The sequence below is a fragment of the Oncorhynchus keta genome, unplaced genomic scaffold, assembly GCF_023373465.1.
Source record: "Oncorhynchus keta strain PuntledgeMale-10-30-2019 unplaced genomic scaffold, Oket_V2 Un_contig_14423_pilon_pilon, whole genome shotgun sequence".
Lineage (NCBI taxonomy): Eukaryota > Metazoa > Chordata > Actinopteri > Salmoniformes > Salmonidae > Oncorhynchus > Oncorhynchus keta.
In genome coordinates, this window is record NW_026278738.1 from 155 (window position 1) to 15,423 (window position 15,269).

General features: G+C 48.7%; 1 protein-coding gene and 1 long non-coding RNA gene across 2 annotated transcripts; one reads left to right on the plus strand and one right to left on the minus strand.

Moving 5' to 3' along the window:
* Nucleotides 1–573: 573 nt before the first annotated feature.
* On the minus strand, nt 574–14,085 carry LOC127918530 (short/branched chain specific acyl-CoA dehydrogenase, mitochondrial-like; the record flags this gene model as incomplete). The annotated part of the gene is made up of 4 exons (XM_052501842.1): nt 13,930–14,085; nt 10,894–11,076; nt 3,566–3,703; nt 574–673 (listed from the first exon to the last, which is right to left on the minus strand). Coding segments are annotated over exons 1-4 (577 nt in total), but the record flags the coding sequence as incomplete, so codon positions are not given.
* LOC127918528 (uncharacterized) lies at nt 11,509–13,598 on the plus strand. Its single transcript, XR_008100322.1, has 4 exons — nt 11,509–11,629; nt 11,696–11,774; nt 12,204–12,315; nt 13,360–13,598. It is a non-coding gene; the product is annotated as an uncharacterized LOC127918528 (long non-coding RNA).
* Nucleotides 14,086–15,269: the final 1,184 nt, after the last annotated feature.

A 15,269-nucleotide genomic window follows, 5' to 3' on the forward strand; every position in this document is an offset into this window, starting at 1 on the left:
AGCACCCACCCCCTCTCTCCTAGCACTCACCCCCTCTCCTAGCACCCCACCCCTCTCTCCTAGCACCCACCCCCTCTCTCCTAGCACCCACCCCCCCTCTCTCCTAGCACCCACCCCCCTCTCTCCTAGCACCCACCCCCTCTCCTAGCACCCACCCCCTCTCTCCTAGCACCCACCCCTCTCTCCTAGCACCCACCCCTCTCTCCAAGCACTCACCCCCTCTCTCCTAGCACCCACCCCCTCTCCCTAGCACCCACCCCCTCTCTCCTAGCACCCACCCCTCTCTCCTAGCACCCACCCCCTCTCTCCTAGCACCCACCCCTCTCTCCTAGCACCCACCCCCTCTCTCCTAGAACACCAAGGTCAGACCAGACAGAGGAATTCCTCGAGGATCAGATTACCTTCTGTGCCCAGCCCAGCACCTCCCCTGCCCACTCCACCTTGCTGTGGCCCAATAACTAGCTAGCTAACTGTAGTTATGCGTTCCTAAACACCACCCCACAGAGTCATGTTACCCACCGGGTTGCATAGCAACAGTACATGATAGCTTTGGAACTAACCATAGAAACTTACCTATTTTACAATCTCTGTAGTACTTCTCAACAGGGTAGTCTTTGGTGAAGCCTACCCCTCCCATCCACTCGATGCATTTTGAAGTGGTCAACGTTGCCACCTAATTTATGCAGAAAAGAACAAGGAGCAATTAACACAAATACTTTGATGCTGTTGAATGATATAGTTTGGATTTGCACTGTTCATTCCCTCTGTTAGAAGAGCAGGGCTGGACCCCTCTCTGAGTAGGGGCGGGACCCCTCTCTGAGCAGGGCTGGACCCTCTCTGAGCAGGGCGGGACCCCTCTCTGAGCAGGGCTGGACCCCTCTGAGTAGGGCTGGACCCCTCTCTGAGCAGGGCTGGACCCCTCTCTGAGCAGGGGCGGGACCCCCTCTCTGAGTAGGGCTGGACCCCTCTCTAAGCAGGGCGGGACCCCTCTCTGAGCAGGGCTGGACCCCTCTCTGAGCAGGGCGGACCCCTCTCTGAGCAGGGCGGGACCCCTCTCTGAGCAGGGCTGGTACCCCTCTCTGAGCAGGGCTGGACCCCTCTCTGAGTAGGGCTGGACCCCTCTCTGAGCAGGGCTGGACCCCTCTCTGAGTAGGGCTGGACCCCTCTCTGAGTAGGGCTGGACCCCTCTCTGAGTAGGGCTGGACCCCTCTCTGAGTAGGGCGGGACCCCTCTCTGAGTAGGGCTGGACCCCTCTCTGAGTAGGGCTGGACCCCTCTCTGAGTAGGGCTGGACCCTCTCTGAGTAGGGCTGGACCCCTCTCTGAGTAGGGCTGGACCCCTCTCTGAGTAGGGCTGGACCCCTCTCTGAGTAGGGCTGGAACCCTCTCTGAGTAGGGCTGGACCCCTCTCTGAGTAGGGCGGGACCCCTCTCTGAGTAGGGCTGGACCCCCTCTCTGAGTAGGGCTGGACCCTCTCTGAGTAGGGCGGGACCCCTCTCTGAGTAGGGCTGGACCCCTCTCTGAGTAGGGCGGGGTACCCTCTCTGAGTAGGGCTGGACCCCTCTCTGAGTAGGGCGGGACCCCTCTCTGAGCAGGGCGGGACCCCTCTCTGAGCAGGGCGGGACCCCTCTCTGAGCAGGGGCGGGACCCTCTCTGAGCAGGGCGGGACCCCTCTCTGAGCAGGGCTGACCCCTCTCTGAGTAGGGCTGGTCGGAGCAGGGCGGTACCCTCTCGGAGCAGGGCGGACCCTCTCGGAGCAGGGCGGTACCGGTACCCTCTCGGAGCAGGGCGGTACCCTCTCGGAGCAGGGCGGTACCCTCTCGGAGCAGGGGCGGTACCGGTACCCTCTCCGAGCAGGGCGGGACCCCTCTCTCCGAGCAGGGCGGGACCCCTCTCCGAGCAGGGCGGGACCCTCTCCGAGCAGGGCGGTACCCCTCTCTGAGTAGGGCTGGACCCTCTCTGAGTAGGGCTGGACCCTCTCTGAGTAGGGCTGGACCCCTCTCGGAGTAGGGCGGTACCCTCTCTGAGTAGGGCTGGACCCCTCTCTGAGTAGGGCGGGACCCCCCTCTGAGTAGGGCGGGACCCCTCTCTGAGTAGGGCTGGACCCCTCTCTGAGTAGGGCTGTACCCCTCTCTGAGCAGGGCGGGACCCCTCTCTGAGTAGGGCTGTACCCCTCTCTGAGCAGGGCGGGACCCCTCTCTGAGTAGGGCTGGACCCCTCTCTGAGTAGGACGGGTACCTCTCTGGTAGGGCTGGACCCTCTCTGAGTAGGGCTGGACCCTCTCTGAGCAGGGCTGGACCCCCTCTGAGCAGGGCGGGACCCCTCTCTGAGCAGGGCGGGACCCCTCTCTGAGCAGGGCGGGACCCCTCTCTGAGCAGGGCTGTACCCCTCTCTGAGTAGGGCTGGTACCCTCTCGGAGCAGGGCGGTACCCTCTCGAGCAGGGCGGTACCCTCTCGGAGCAGGGCGGTACCCTCTCGGAGCAGGGCGGTACCCTCTCGGAGCAGGGCGGTACCGGTACCCTCTCCGAGCAGGGCGGGACCCTCTCTGAGCAGGGCTGGACCCCTCTCCGAGCAGGGAGGGACCCTCTCCGAGCAGGGGCTGGACCCTCTCCGAGCAGGGCGGGACCCTCTCTGAGCAGGGCTGGACCCCTCTCTGAGTAGGGCTGGACCCCTCTCTGAGTAGGGCGGGACCCCTCTGAGTAGGGCTGGACCCCTCTCTGAGCAGGACTGGACCCCTCTCTGAGTAGGGCGGTACCCTCTCTGAGTAGGGCTGGACCCCTCTCTGAGTAGGGCTGGACCCCTCTCTGGTAGGGCTGGACCCCTCTCTGAGTAGGGCTGGACCCCTCTCTGAGCAGGGCTGGACCCCTCTCTGAGCAGGGCGGTACCCTCTCTGAGTAGGGTTGGACCCCTCTCTGGTAGGGCTGGACCCCTCTCTGAGTAGGGCTGGACCCTCTCTGAGTAGGGCTGGACCCCTCTGAGTAGGGCTGGACCTCTCTGAGTAGGGCTGGACCCCTCTCTGAGTAGGGCTGGACCCCTCTCTGAGCAGGACTGACCCCTCTCTGAGTAGGGCTGGACCCCTCTCTGAGTAGGGCTGGACCCCTCCGAGCAGGGCGGGATCCTCTCCGAGCAGGGGCGGGGCAGGCGGGACCCCTCTCGGAGCAGGGCGGGACCCTCTCGGAGCAGGGCGGTACCCTCTCGGAGCAGGGCGAACACCCTCTCCGAGCAGGGCGGTACCTCTCCGAGCAGGGCGGTACCCTCTCCGAGCAGGGCGGTACCCTCTCCGAGCAGGGCGGGCAGGGCGGGACCCCTCTCGGAGCAGGGCGGTACCGGTACCCTCTCGGAGCAGGGCGGTACCGGTACCCTCTCGGAGCAGGGCGGTACCGGTACCCTCTCGGAGCAGGGCGGTACCGGTACCCTCTCGGAGCAGGGCGGTACCGGTACCCTCTCGGAGCAGGGCGGTACCCTCTCCGAGCAGGGTTCTGATACAGGACCAGTCCAGTGATTATATGATCGTAGCACTCTGAGACGCTGTATGAACATGGGCCTTGGTCTCTACATTCAGCTCACCTCTGAGGTGAAGTACTTGGCCATGCAGGCCTCCTTGATGAAAGGTCGTCCTGCCTCCTTCAGCCGGGCAGCGTTGTAGGTAAGCAGCCTGGCAGCCTCTATCTGGGTGGCTACATGAGCGATCTGGTGCTGCATGGCCTGAAACACATTACAGAACACCCTTTAGATGTGGTGCTGTATCACATTACAGAACACCCTTTAGATGTGGTGCTGCATGGCCTGTAACACATTACAGAACACCCTTTAGATGTGGTGCTGCATGGCCTGTAACACATTACAGAACACCCTTTAGATGTGGTGCTGTAACACATTACAGAACACCCTTTAGATGTGGTGCTGTAACACATTACAGAACACCCTTTAGATGTGGTTCTGCATGGCCTGTAACACATTACAGAACACCCTTTAGATGTGGTGCTGTATGGCCTGTAACACATTACAGAACACCCTTTAGATGTGGTGCTGTAACACATTACAGAACACCCTTTAGATGTGGTGCTGTATCACATTACAGAACACCCTTTAGATGTGGTGCTGTAACACATTACAGAACACCCTTTAGATGTGGTGCTGCATGGCCTGTAACACATTACAGAACACCCTTTAGATGTGGTGCTGCATGGCCTGTAACACATTACAGAACACCCTTTAGATGTGGTGCTGCATGGCCTGTAACACATTACAGAACACCCTTTAGATGTGGTGCTGTAACACATTACAGAACACCCTTTAGATGTGGTGCTGTATCACATTACAGAACACCCTTTAGATGTGGTGCTGCATGGCCTGTAACACATTACAGAACACCCTTTAGATGTGGTGCTGTATCACATTACAGAACACCCTTTAGATGTGGTGCTGTATCACATTACAGAACACCCTTTAGATGTGGTGCTGTATCACATTACAGAACACCCTTTAGATGTGGTGCTGTATGGCCTGTATCACATTACAGAACACCCTTTAGATGTGGTGCTGTATGGCCTGTAACACATTACAGAACACCCTTTAGATGTGGTGCTGCATGGCCTGTAACACATTACAGAACACCCTTTAGATGTGGTGCTGTAACACATTACAGAACACCCTTTAGATGTGGTGCTGTATCACATTACAGAACACCCTTTAGATGTGGTGCTGTAACACATTACAGAACACCCTTTAGATGTGGTGCTGTATCACATTACAGAACACCCTTTAGATGTGGTGCTGTATGGCCTGTAACACATTACAGAACACCCTTTAGATGTGGTGCTGTAACACATTACAGAACACCCTTTAGATGTGGTGCTGTATCACATTACAGAACACCCTTTAGATGTGGTGCTGTATCACATTACAGAACACCCTTTAGATGTGGTGCTGTAACACATTACAGAACACCCTTTAGATGTGGTGCTGTATCACATTACAGAACACCCTTTAGATGTGGTGCTGTATGGCCTGTAACACATTACAGAACACCCTTTAGATGTGGTGCTGTATGGCCTGTAACACATTACAGAACACCCTTTAGATGTGGTGCTGCATGGCCTGTAACACATTACAGAACACCCTTTAGATGTGGTGCTGTATGGCCTGTAACACATTACAGAACACCCTTTAGATGTGGTGCTGTATCACATTACAGAACACCCTTTAGATGTGGTGCTGTATGGCCTGTAACACATTACAGAACACCCTTTAGATGTGGTGCTGTATCACATTACAGAACACCCTTTAGATGTGGTGCTGTATGGCCTGTAACACATTACAGAACACCCTTTAGATGTGGTGCTGTATCACATTACAGAACACCCTTTAGACGTGGTGCTGTATCACATTACAGAACACCCTTTAGATGTGGTGCTGTATGGCCTGTAACACATTACAGAACACCCTTTAGATGTGGTGCTGTATCACATTACAGAACACCCTTTAGATGTGGTGCTGTATCACATTACAGAACACCCTTTAGATGTGGTGCTGTAACACATTACAGAACACCCTTTAGATGTGGTGCTGTATCACATTACAGAACACCCTTTAGATGTGGTGCTGTATGGCCTGTAACACATTACAGAACACCCTTTAGATGTGGTGCTGTATCACATTACAGAACACCCTTTAGATGTGGTGCTGTATGGCCTGTAACACATTACAGAACACCCTTTAGATGTGGTGCTGTATCACATTACAGAACACCCTTTAGATGTGGTGCTGTAACACATTACAGAACACCCTTTAGATGTGGTGCTGTATCACATTACAGAACACCCTTTAGATGTGGTGCTGTATCACATTACAGAACACCCTTTAGATGTGGTGCTGTATCACATTACAGAACACCCTTTAGATGTGGTGCTGCATGGCCTGTAACACATTACAGAACACCCTTTAGATGTGGTGCTGTATCACATTACAGAACACCCTTTAGATGTGGTGCTGTATCACATTACAGAACACCCTTTAGATGTGGTGCTGTATCACATTACAGAACACCCTTTAGATGTGGTGCTGTATCACATTACAGAACACCCTTTAGATGTGTGCTGTAACACATTACCCTTTTGGCCTGTATCACATTACAGAACACCCTTTAGATGTGGTGCTGTATGGCCTGTAACACATTACAGAACACCCTTTAGATGTGGTGCTGTATGGCCTGTATCACATTACAGAACACCCTTTAGATGTGGTGGCCTGTATCACATTACAGAACACCCTTTAGATGTGGTGCTGTATCACATTACAGAACACCCTTTAGATGTGGTGCTGTAACACATTACAGAACACCCTTTAGACCGTGGTGCTGTATCATACATTACAGAACACCCTTTTTTAGATGTGGTGCTGTATGGCCTGTAACACATTACAGAACACCCTTTAGATGTGGTGCTGTATCACATTACAGAACACCCTTTAGACGTGGCTGTAACCTTCACTGTATCACATTACAGAACACCCTTTAGATGTGGTGCTGTATGGCCTGTAACACATTACAGAACACCCTTTAGATGTGGTGCTGTATCACATTACAGAACACCCTTTAGATGTGGTGCTGTATCACATTACAGAACATTTTTAGATGTGGTGCTGTAACACATTACAGAACACCCTTTAGATGTGGTGCTGTATCACATTACAGAACACCCTTTAGATGTGGTGCTGTATGGCCTGTAACACATTACAGAACACCCTTTAGATGTGGTGCTGTAACACATTACAGAACACCCTTTAGATGTGGTGCTGTATGGCCTGTAACACATTACAGAACACCCTTTAGATGTGGTGCTGTTGATCACATTACAGAACACCTTTAGATGTGGTGCTGTAACACATTACAGAACACCCTTTAGATGTGGTGCTGTATCACATTACAGAACACCCTTTAGATGTGGTGCTGTAACACATTACAGAACACCCTTTAGATGTGGTGCTGTATCACATTACAGAACACCCTTTAGATGTGGTGCTGTATGGCCTGTAACACATTACAGAACACCCTTTAGATGTGGTGCTGTATCACATTACAGAACACCCTTTAGATGTGGTGCTGTAACACATTACAGAACACCCTTTAGATGTGGTGCTGTATCACATTACAGAACACCCTTTAGATGTGGTGCTGTATCACATTACAGAACACCCTTTAGATGTGGTGCTGTATGGGCTGTAACACATTACAGAACACCCTTTAGATGTGGTGCTGTATCACATTACAGAACACCCTTTAGATGTGGTGCTGTATGGCCTGTATCACATTACAGAACACCCTTTAGATGTGGTGCTGTATGGCCTGTATCACATTACAGAACACCCTTTAGATGTGGTGCTGTATCACATTACAGAACACCCTTTAGATGTGGTGCTGTAACACATTACAGAACACCCTTTAGATGTGGTGCTGTAACACATTACAGAACACCTTAGATGTGGTGCTGTATGGCCTGCATCACATTACAGAACACCCTTTAGATGTGGTGCTGTATGTACACATTACAGAACACCTTTAGATGTGGTGCTGTAACACATTACAGAACACCCTTTAGATGTGGTGCTGTATCACATTACAGAACACCCTTTAGATGTGGTGCTGTATGGCCTGTAACACATTACAGAACACCCTTTAGATGTGGTGCTGTATCACATTACAGAACACCCTTTAGATGTGGTGCTGTATCACATTACAGAACACCCTTTAGATGTGGTGCTGTAACACATTACAGAACACCCTTTAGATGTGGTGCTGTCACATATCACATTACAGAACACCCTTTAGATGTGGTGCTGTAACACATTACAGAACACCCTTTAGATGTGGTGCTGTATGGCCACATTACAGAACACCTTTAGATGTGGTGCTGTATCACATTACAGCCTTAGATGTGGTGCTGTATCACATTACAGAACACTTTAGATGTGGTGCTGTAACATTACAGAACACTCCTTTTAGATGTGGTGCTGTAACATTACAGAACACCCTTTAGATGTGGTGCTGTAACACATTACAGTATGTATCACATTACAGAACACCCTTTAGATGTGGTGCTGTATCACATTACAGAACACCCTTTAGATGTGGTGCTGTACACATTACAGAACACCCTTTAGATGTGGTGCTGTAACACATTCACATTACAGAACACAGAACCTTTAGATGTGGTGCTGTATCACATTACAGAACCCTTTAGATGTGGTGCTGTAACACATTACAGAACACCTTTAGATGTGGTGCTGTAACACATTACAGAACACCCTTTAGATGTGGTGCTGTATCACATTACAGAACACCCTTTAGATGTGGTGCTGTATCACATTACAGAACACCCTTTAGATGTGGTGCTGCATGGCCTGTAACACATTACAGAACACCCTTTAGATGTGGTGCTGCATGGCCTGTAACACATTACAGAACACCCTTTAGATGTGGTGCTGCATGGCCTGTAACACATTACAGAACACCCTTTAGATGTGGTGCTGTATCACATTACAGAACACCCTTTAGATGTGGTGCTGTATCACATTACAGAACACCCTTTAGATGTGTGCTGTATCACATTACAGAACATTCCTTTAGATGTGGTGCTGTAACATTACAGAACATTTTAGATGTGGTGCTGTAACATTACAGAACACCCTTTAGATGTGGTGCTGTATCACATTACAGAACACCCTTTAGATGTGGTGCTGTATCACATTACAGAACACCTTTAGATGTGGTGCTGTAACATTACAGAACACCCTTTAGATGTGGTGCTGTATCACATTACAGAACACCCTTTAGATGTGGTGCTGTAACATTACAGAACACCCTTTAGATGTGGTGCTGTAACATTACAGAACACCCTTTAGATGTGGTGCTGTATCACATTACAGAACACATTTTAGATGTGGTGCTGTAACATTACAGAACACCCTTTAGATGTGGTGCTGTATCACATTACAGAACACCCTTTAGATGTGGTGCTGTAACATTACAGAACACCTTTAGATGTGGTGCTGTAACATTACAGAACACCCTTTAGATGTGGTGCTGTATCACATTACAGAACACCCTTTAGATGTGGTGCTGTAACATTACAGAACACCCTTTAGATGTGGTGCTGTAACATTACAGAACACCCTTTAGATGTGGTGCTGTATCACATTACAGAACAACCTTTAGATGTGGTGCTGTAAGACATTACAGAACACCCTTTAGATGTGGTGCTGTAAGACATTACAGAACACCCTTTAGATGTGGTGCTGTAACACATTACAGAACACCTTCAGATGTGGTGCTGTATCACATTACAGAACACTCCTTCAGATGTGGTGCTGTATCACATTACAGAACACCCTTTAGATGTGGTGCTGTATCACATTACAGAACACCCTTTAGATGTGGTGCTGTATCACATTACAGAACACCTTTAGATGTGGTGCTGTATCACATTACAGAACACCTTTAGATGTGGTGCTGTAACACATTACAGAACACTACCTTTAGATGTGGTGCTGTTAACACATTACAGAACACCTTAGATGTGGTGCTGTATCACATTACAGACAGGTTGATGTGGTGCTGTATCACATTACAGAACCTACCTTAGATGTGGTGCTGTAACACATTACAGAACACCTTTAGATGTGGTGCTGTAACATTACAGAACACCCTTAGATGTGGTGCTGTATCACATTACAGAACACTACCTTTAGATGTGGTGCTGTAACATTACAGAACACCCTTTAGATGTGGTGCTGTAACATTACAGAACACCCTTTTAGATGTGGTGCTGTATCACATTACAGAACACCCTTTAGATGTGGTGCTGTAACATTACAGAACACCCTTTAGATGTGGTGCTGTAACATTACAGAACACCCTTTAGATGTGGTGCTGTATCACATTACAGAACACCCTTTTAGATGTGGTGCTGTATCACATTACAGAACACCCTTTAGATGTGGTGCTGTAAGACATTACAGAACACCCTTTAGATGTGGTGCTGTAACACATTACAGAACACCTTTAGATGTGGTGCTGTATCACATTACAGAACACCCTTCAGATGTGGTGCTGTATCACATTACAGAACACCCTTTAGATGTGGTGCTGTATCACATTACAGAACACCCTTTAGATGTGGTGCTGTATCACATTACAGAACACCCTTTAGATGTGGTGCTGTATCACATTACAGAACACCCTTTAGATGTGGTGCTGTATCACATTACAGAACACCCTTTAGATGTGGTGCTGTAACACATTACAGAACACCCTTTAGATGTGGTGCTGTATCACATTACAGAACACCCTTTAGATGTGGTGCTGTATCACATTACAGAACACCCTTTAGATGTGGTGCTGTAACACATTACAGAACACCCTTTAGATGTGGTGCTGTATCACATTACAGAACACCCTTTAGATGTGGTGCTGTATCACATTACAGAACACCCTTTAGATGTGGTGCTGTAACACATTATATAAGCATCATGATCACCAGTGTGCTGAGTTTCCTTCCAATAAAACACTAGTTCTGTGTGGCTCAGGTGGTAGAGCATGGCGCTTGCAATGCCAGGGCTGTGGGTTTGATTCCCGCTGGGGCCAACCAGGCTAAAACGTATGCAGCCATGACTGAGTCGCTTTGGATTTATTTATTTTAAAGTGTCTGCTAAATGACCTCGATTATTGTTATTATTAAAGATGGAGAATAATGGAGGTTTTTAAAATAAATCACAAAGATGAGTTTGATAGAAATCAGCAAGCCACACACTGGTCATAGCAGCAACACCTACAAGTGGAGAAACCATTAATTCCATGACATATAAAAAATGTTTTAAATGAATAAGTTTTTTTTAACCTGGAAGTCGAAGATGCGTTTGCCAAACTGAACCCTCTGTCTGGTGTAGGGAACGGCCTGGTCGAAGCAACCCTGAGCCAGCCCCAGCATCTGAGCGGCGATCCCAATCCTGCCTTCGTTCAGCATGCCGATGGCGTACTTGTATCCGTGGCCGATCTGACCCAAGACGTTCTTCTCGGGAACCTTGAACAAAACCAGAAATCACTTTTTATTCGAAAAAGTACATTTTCAACGTACCCAGAATTTGACTTGGTGAAGTGTTGGTGCCAACAACAGACAAAATATTAGGCTCCGTCCTCCGACGAAAACAACACTGGTCGACCAAGAGTCCCCTCAGTTCTTTCGACCAATCCATATTTAAGAAATAAAGGTTGGGGGTGTGGCCAATATAAAAACGGCTAAGGGCTGTTCTTAGGCACGACGCAACGTGAAGGTAACCAATATGCTGGTTACCTATGCTATTATGCACATAGCAACGGTAACCAATATGCTGGTTACCTTAGCTATTATGCACATAGCAACGGTAACCAATATGCTGGTTGTTGTCCAGGTGGAGAGGACAGGTTGAAGAGTCTACCTACCTTGATGTTGTCCAGGTTGAAGAGGGCAGGTTGAAGAGTCTACCTACCTTGATGTTGTCCAGGTTGAGAGGGCAGGTTGAAGAGCCTACCTACCGTGATGTTGTCCAGGTTCAAGAGGGCAGGTTGAAGAGCCTACCTACCTTGATGTTATCCAGGTTGAAGAGCCTACTTACCTTGATGTTATCCAGGTTGAAGAGCCTACCTACCTTGATGTTGTCCAGGTTGAAGAGCCTACTTACCTTGATGTTATCCAGGTTGAAGAGCCTACCTACCTTGATGTTGTCCAGGTTGAGAGGGCAGGTTGAAGAGCCTACCTACCTTGATATTATCCAGGTTGAGAGGACAGGTTGAAGAGCCTACCTACCTTGATGTTATCCAGGTTGAGAGGACAGGTTGAAGAGCCTACCTACCTTGATGTTATCCAGGTTGAAGAGCCTACTTACCTTGATGTTATCCAGGTTGAAGAGCCTACCTACCTTGATGTTGTCCAGGTTGAAGAGCCTACTTACCTTGATGTTATCCAGGTTGAAGAGCCTACCTACCTTGATGTTATCCAGGTTGAAGAGCCTACTTACCTTGATGTTATCCAGGTTGAAGAGTCTACCTACCTTGATGTTGTCCAGGTTGAGAGGACAGGTTGAAGAGTCTACCTACCTTGATGTTGTCCAGGTTGAGAGGGCAGGTTGAAGAGCCTACCTACCGTGATGTTGTCCAGGTTCAAGAGGGCAGGTTGAAGAGCCTACCTACCTTGATGTTATCCAGGTTGAAGAGCCTACTTACCTTGATGTTATCCAGGTTGAAGAGCCTACCTACCTTGATGTTGTCCAGGTTGAGAGGGCAGGTTGAAGAGCCTACCTACCTTGATGTTATCCAGGTTGAAGAGCCTACTTACCTTGATGTTATCCAGGTTGAAGAGCCTACCTACCTTGATGTTATCCAGGTTGAGAGGACAGGTTGAAGAGCCTACCTACCTTGATGTTATCCAGGTTGAAGAGCCTACTTACCTTGATGTTATCCAGGTTGAAGAGCCTACCTACCTTGATGTTGTCCAGGTTGAAGAGCCTACTTACCTTGATGTTATCCAGGTTGAAGAGCCTACCTACCTTGATGTTATCCAGGTTGAAGAGCCTACTTACCTTGATGTTATCCAGGTTGAAGAGTCTACCTACCTTGATGTTGTCCAGGTTGAGAGGACAGGTTGAAGAGTCTACCTACCTTGATGTTGTTGACCAGGTTGAAGAGGGCAGGTTGAAGAGCCTACCTACCGTGATGTTATCCAGGTTGAGAGGACAGGTTGAAGAGTCTACCTACCTTGATGTTATCCAGGTTGAGAGGACAGGTTGAAGAGTCTACCTACCGCGATGTTATCCAGGTTGAGAGGACAGGTTGAAGAGTCTACCTACCTTGATGTTATCCACGTTGAGAGGACAGGTTGAAGAGTCTACCTACCTTGATGTTATCCAGGTTGAAGAGCCTACCTACCTTGATGTTGTCCAGGTTGAGAGGACAGGTTGAAGAGCCTACCTACCTTGATGTTGTCCAGGTTGAGAGGACAGGTTGAAGAGTCTACCTACCTTGATGTTATCCAGGTTGAAGAGCCTACCTACCTTGATGTTATCCAGGTTGAGAGGACAGGTTGAAGAGCCTACCTACCTTGATATTATCCAGGTTGAAGAGTCTACCTACCTTGATGTTATCCAGGTTGAAGAGCCTACCTACCTTAATGTTGTCCAGGTTGAGAGGACAGGTTGAAGAGCCTACCTACCTTGATGTTATCCAGGTTGAGAGGACAGGTTGAAGAGCCTACCTACCTTGATGTTGTCCAGGTTGAGAGGACAGGTTGAAGAGCCTACCTACCTTGATGTTATCCAGGTTGAGAGGACAGGTTGAAGAGCCTACCTACCTTGATATTATCCAGGTTGAGAGGACAGGTTGAAGAGCCTACCTACCTTGATGTTATCCAGGTTGAGAGGACAGGTTGAAGAGCCTACCTACCTTGATGTTATCCAGGTTGAGAGGACAGGTTGAAGAGCCTACCTACCGTGATGTTATCCAGGTTGAGAGGACAGGTTGAAGAGCCTACCTACCTTGATGTTATCCAGGTTGAGAGGACAGGTTGAAGAGCCTACCTACCTTGATGTTGTCCAGGTTGAGAGGACAGGTTGAAGAGCCTACCTACCTTGATGTTGTCCAGGTTGAGAGGACAGGTTGAAGAGCCTACCTACCTTGATGTTGTCCAGGTTGAGAGGACAGGTTGAAGAGCCTACCTACCGTGATGTTATCCAGGTTGAGAGGACAGGTTGAAGAGCCTACCTACCTTGATGTTATCCAGGTTGAGAGGACAGGTTGAAGAGCCTACCTACCTTGATGTTGTCCAGGTTGAGAGGACAGGTTGAAGAGCCTACCTGCCTTGATGTTATCCAGGTTGAGAGGACAGGTTGAAGAGCCTACCTACCTTGATGTTGTCCAGGTTGAGAGGACAGGTTGAAGAAGCTCTCAGACCCAGTTTGTTCTCCTTCTTGCCGATCTGAAGCCCCTCGGTGTCTCTGTCCACGATGAAGCAGGTGATACCTCGGTGACCCTGTCGACAAAAGAGGAAGTGTACTGTCATTTACTGCTGGATACAAAATCAAACTTTATTGGTCACATACACAGGTTCCAACAGTGTAAACCAGGAAGGAGCACTAGGAGCTACCACTCAACAGGACATATCAAACACTGAGGAGAAACTCCTCCACAGCCTGAAGACAAACACTGAGGAGAAACTCCTCTACAGCCTGAAGACAAACACTGAGGAGAAACTCCTCTACAGTCTGAAGACAAGACAAACACTAAGGAGAAACTCCTCTACAGTCTGAAGACAAGACAAACACTAAGGAGAAACTCCTCTACAGCCTGAAGACAAGACAAACACTAAGGAGAAACTCCTCTACAGTCTGAAGACAAGACAAACACTAAGGAGAAACTCCTCTACAGTCTGAAGACAAGACAAACACTCTTTTGAGAAACTCCTCTACAGTCTGAAGACAAACACTGAGGAGAAACTCCTCTACAGTCTGAAGACAAACACTAAGGAGAAACTCCTCTACAGTCTGAAGACAAACACTAAGGAGAAACTCCTCTACAGTCTGAAGACAAGACAAACACTAAGGAGAAACTCCTCTACAGTCTGAAGACAAGACAAACACTAAGGAGAAACTCCTCTACAGTCTGAAGACAAGACAAACACTAAGGAGAAACTCCTCTACAGTCTGAAGACAAGACAAACACTAAGGAGAAACTCCTCTACAGTCTGAAGACAAACACTAAGGAGAAACTCCTCCACAGCCTGAAGACAAGACAAACACTAAGGAGAAACTCCTCTACAGTCTGAAGACAAGACAAACACTAAGGAGAAACTCCTCTACAGTCTGAAGACAAACACTAAGGAGAAACTCCTCTACAGTCTGAAGACAAACACTAAGGAGAAACTCCTCTACAGTCTGAAGACAAACACTAAGGAGAAACTCCTCTACAGTCTGAAGACAAACACTAAGGAGAAACTCCTCCACAGCCTGAAGACAAAACACCAAGGAGAAACTCCTCTACAGTCTGAAGACAAACACTAAGGAGAAACTCCTCTACAGTCTGAAGACAAACACTAAGGAGAAACTCCTCTACAGTCTGAAGACAAGACAAACACTAAGGAGAAACTCCTCTACAGTCTGAAGACAAGACAAACACTAAGGAGAAACTCCTCTACAGTCTGAAGACAAACACTAAGGAGAAACTCCTCCACAGCCTGAAGACAAACAC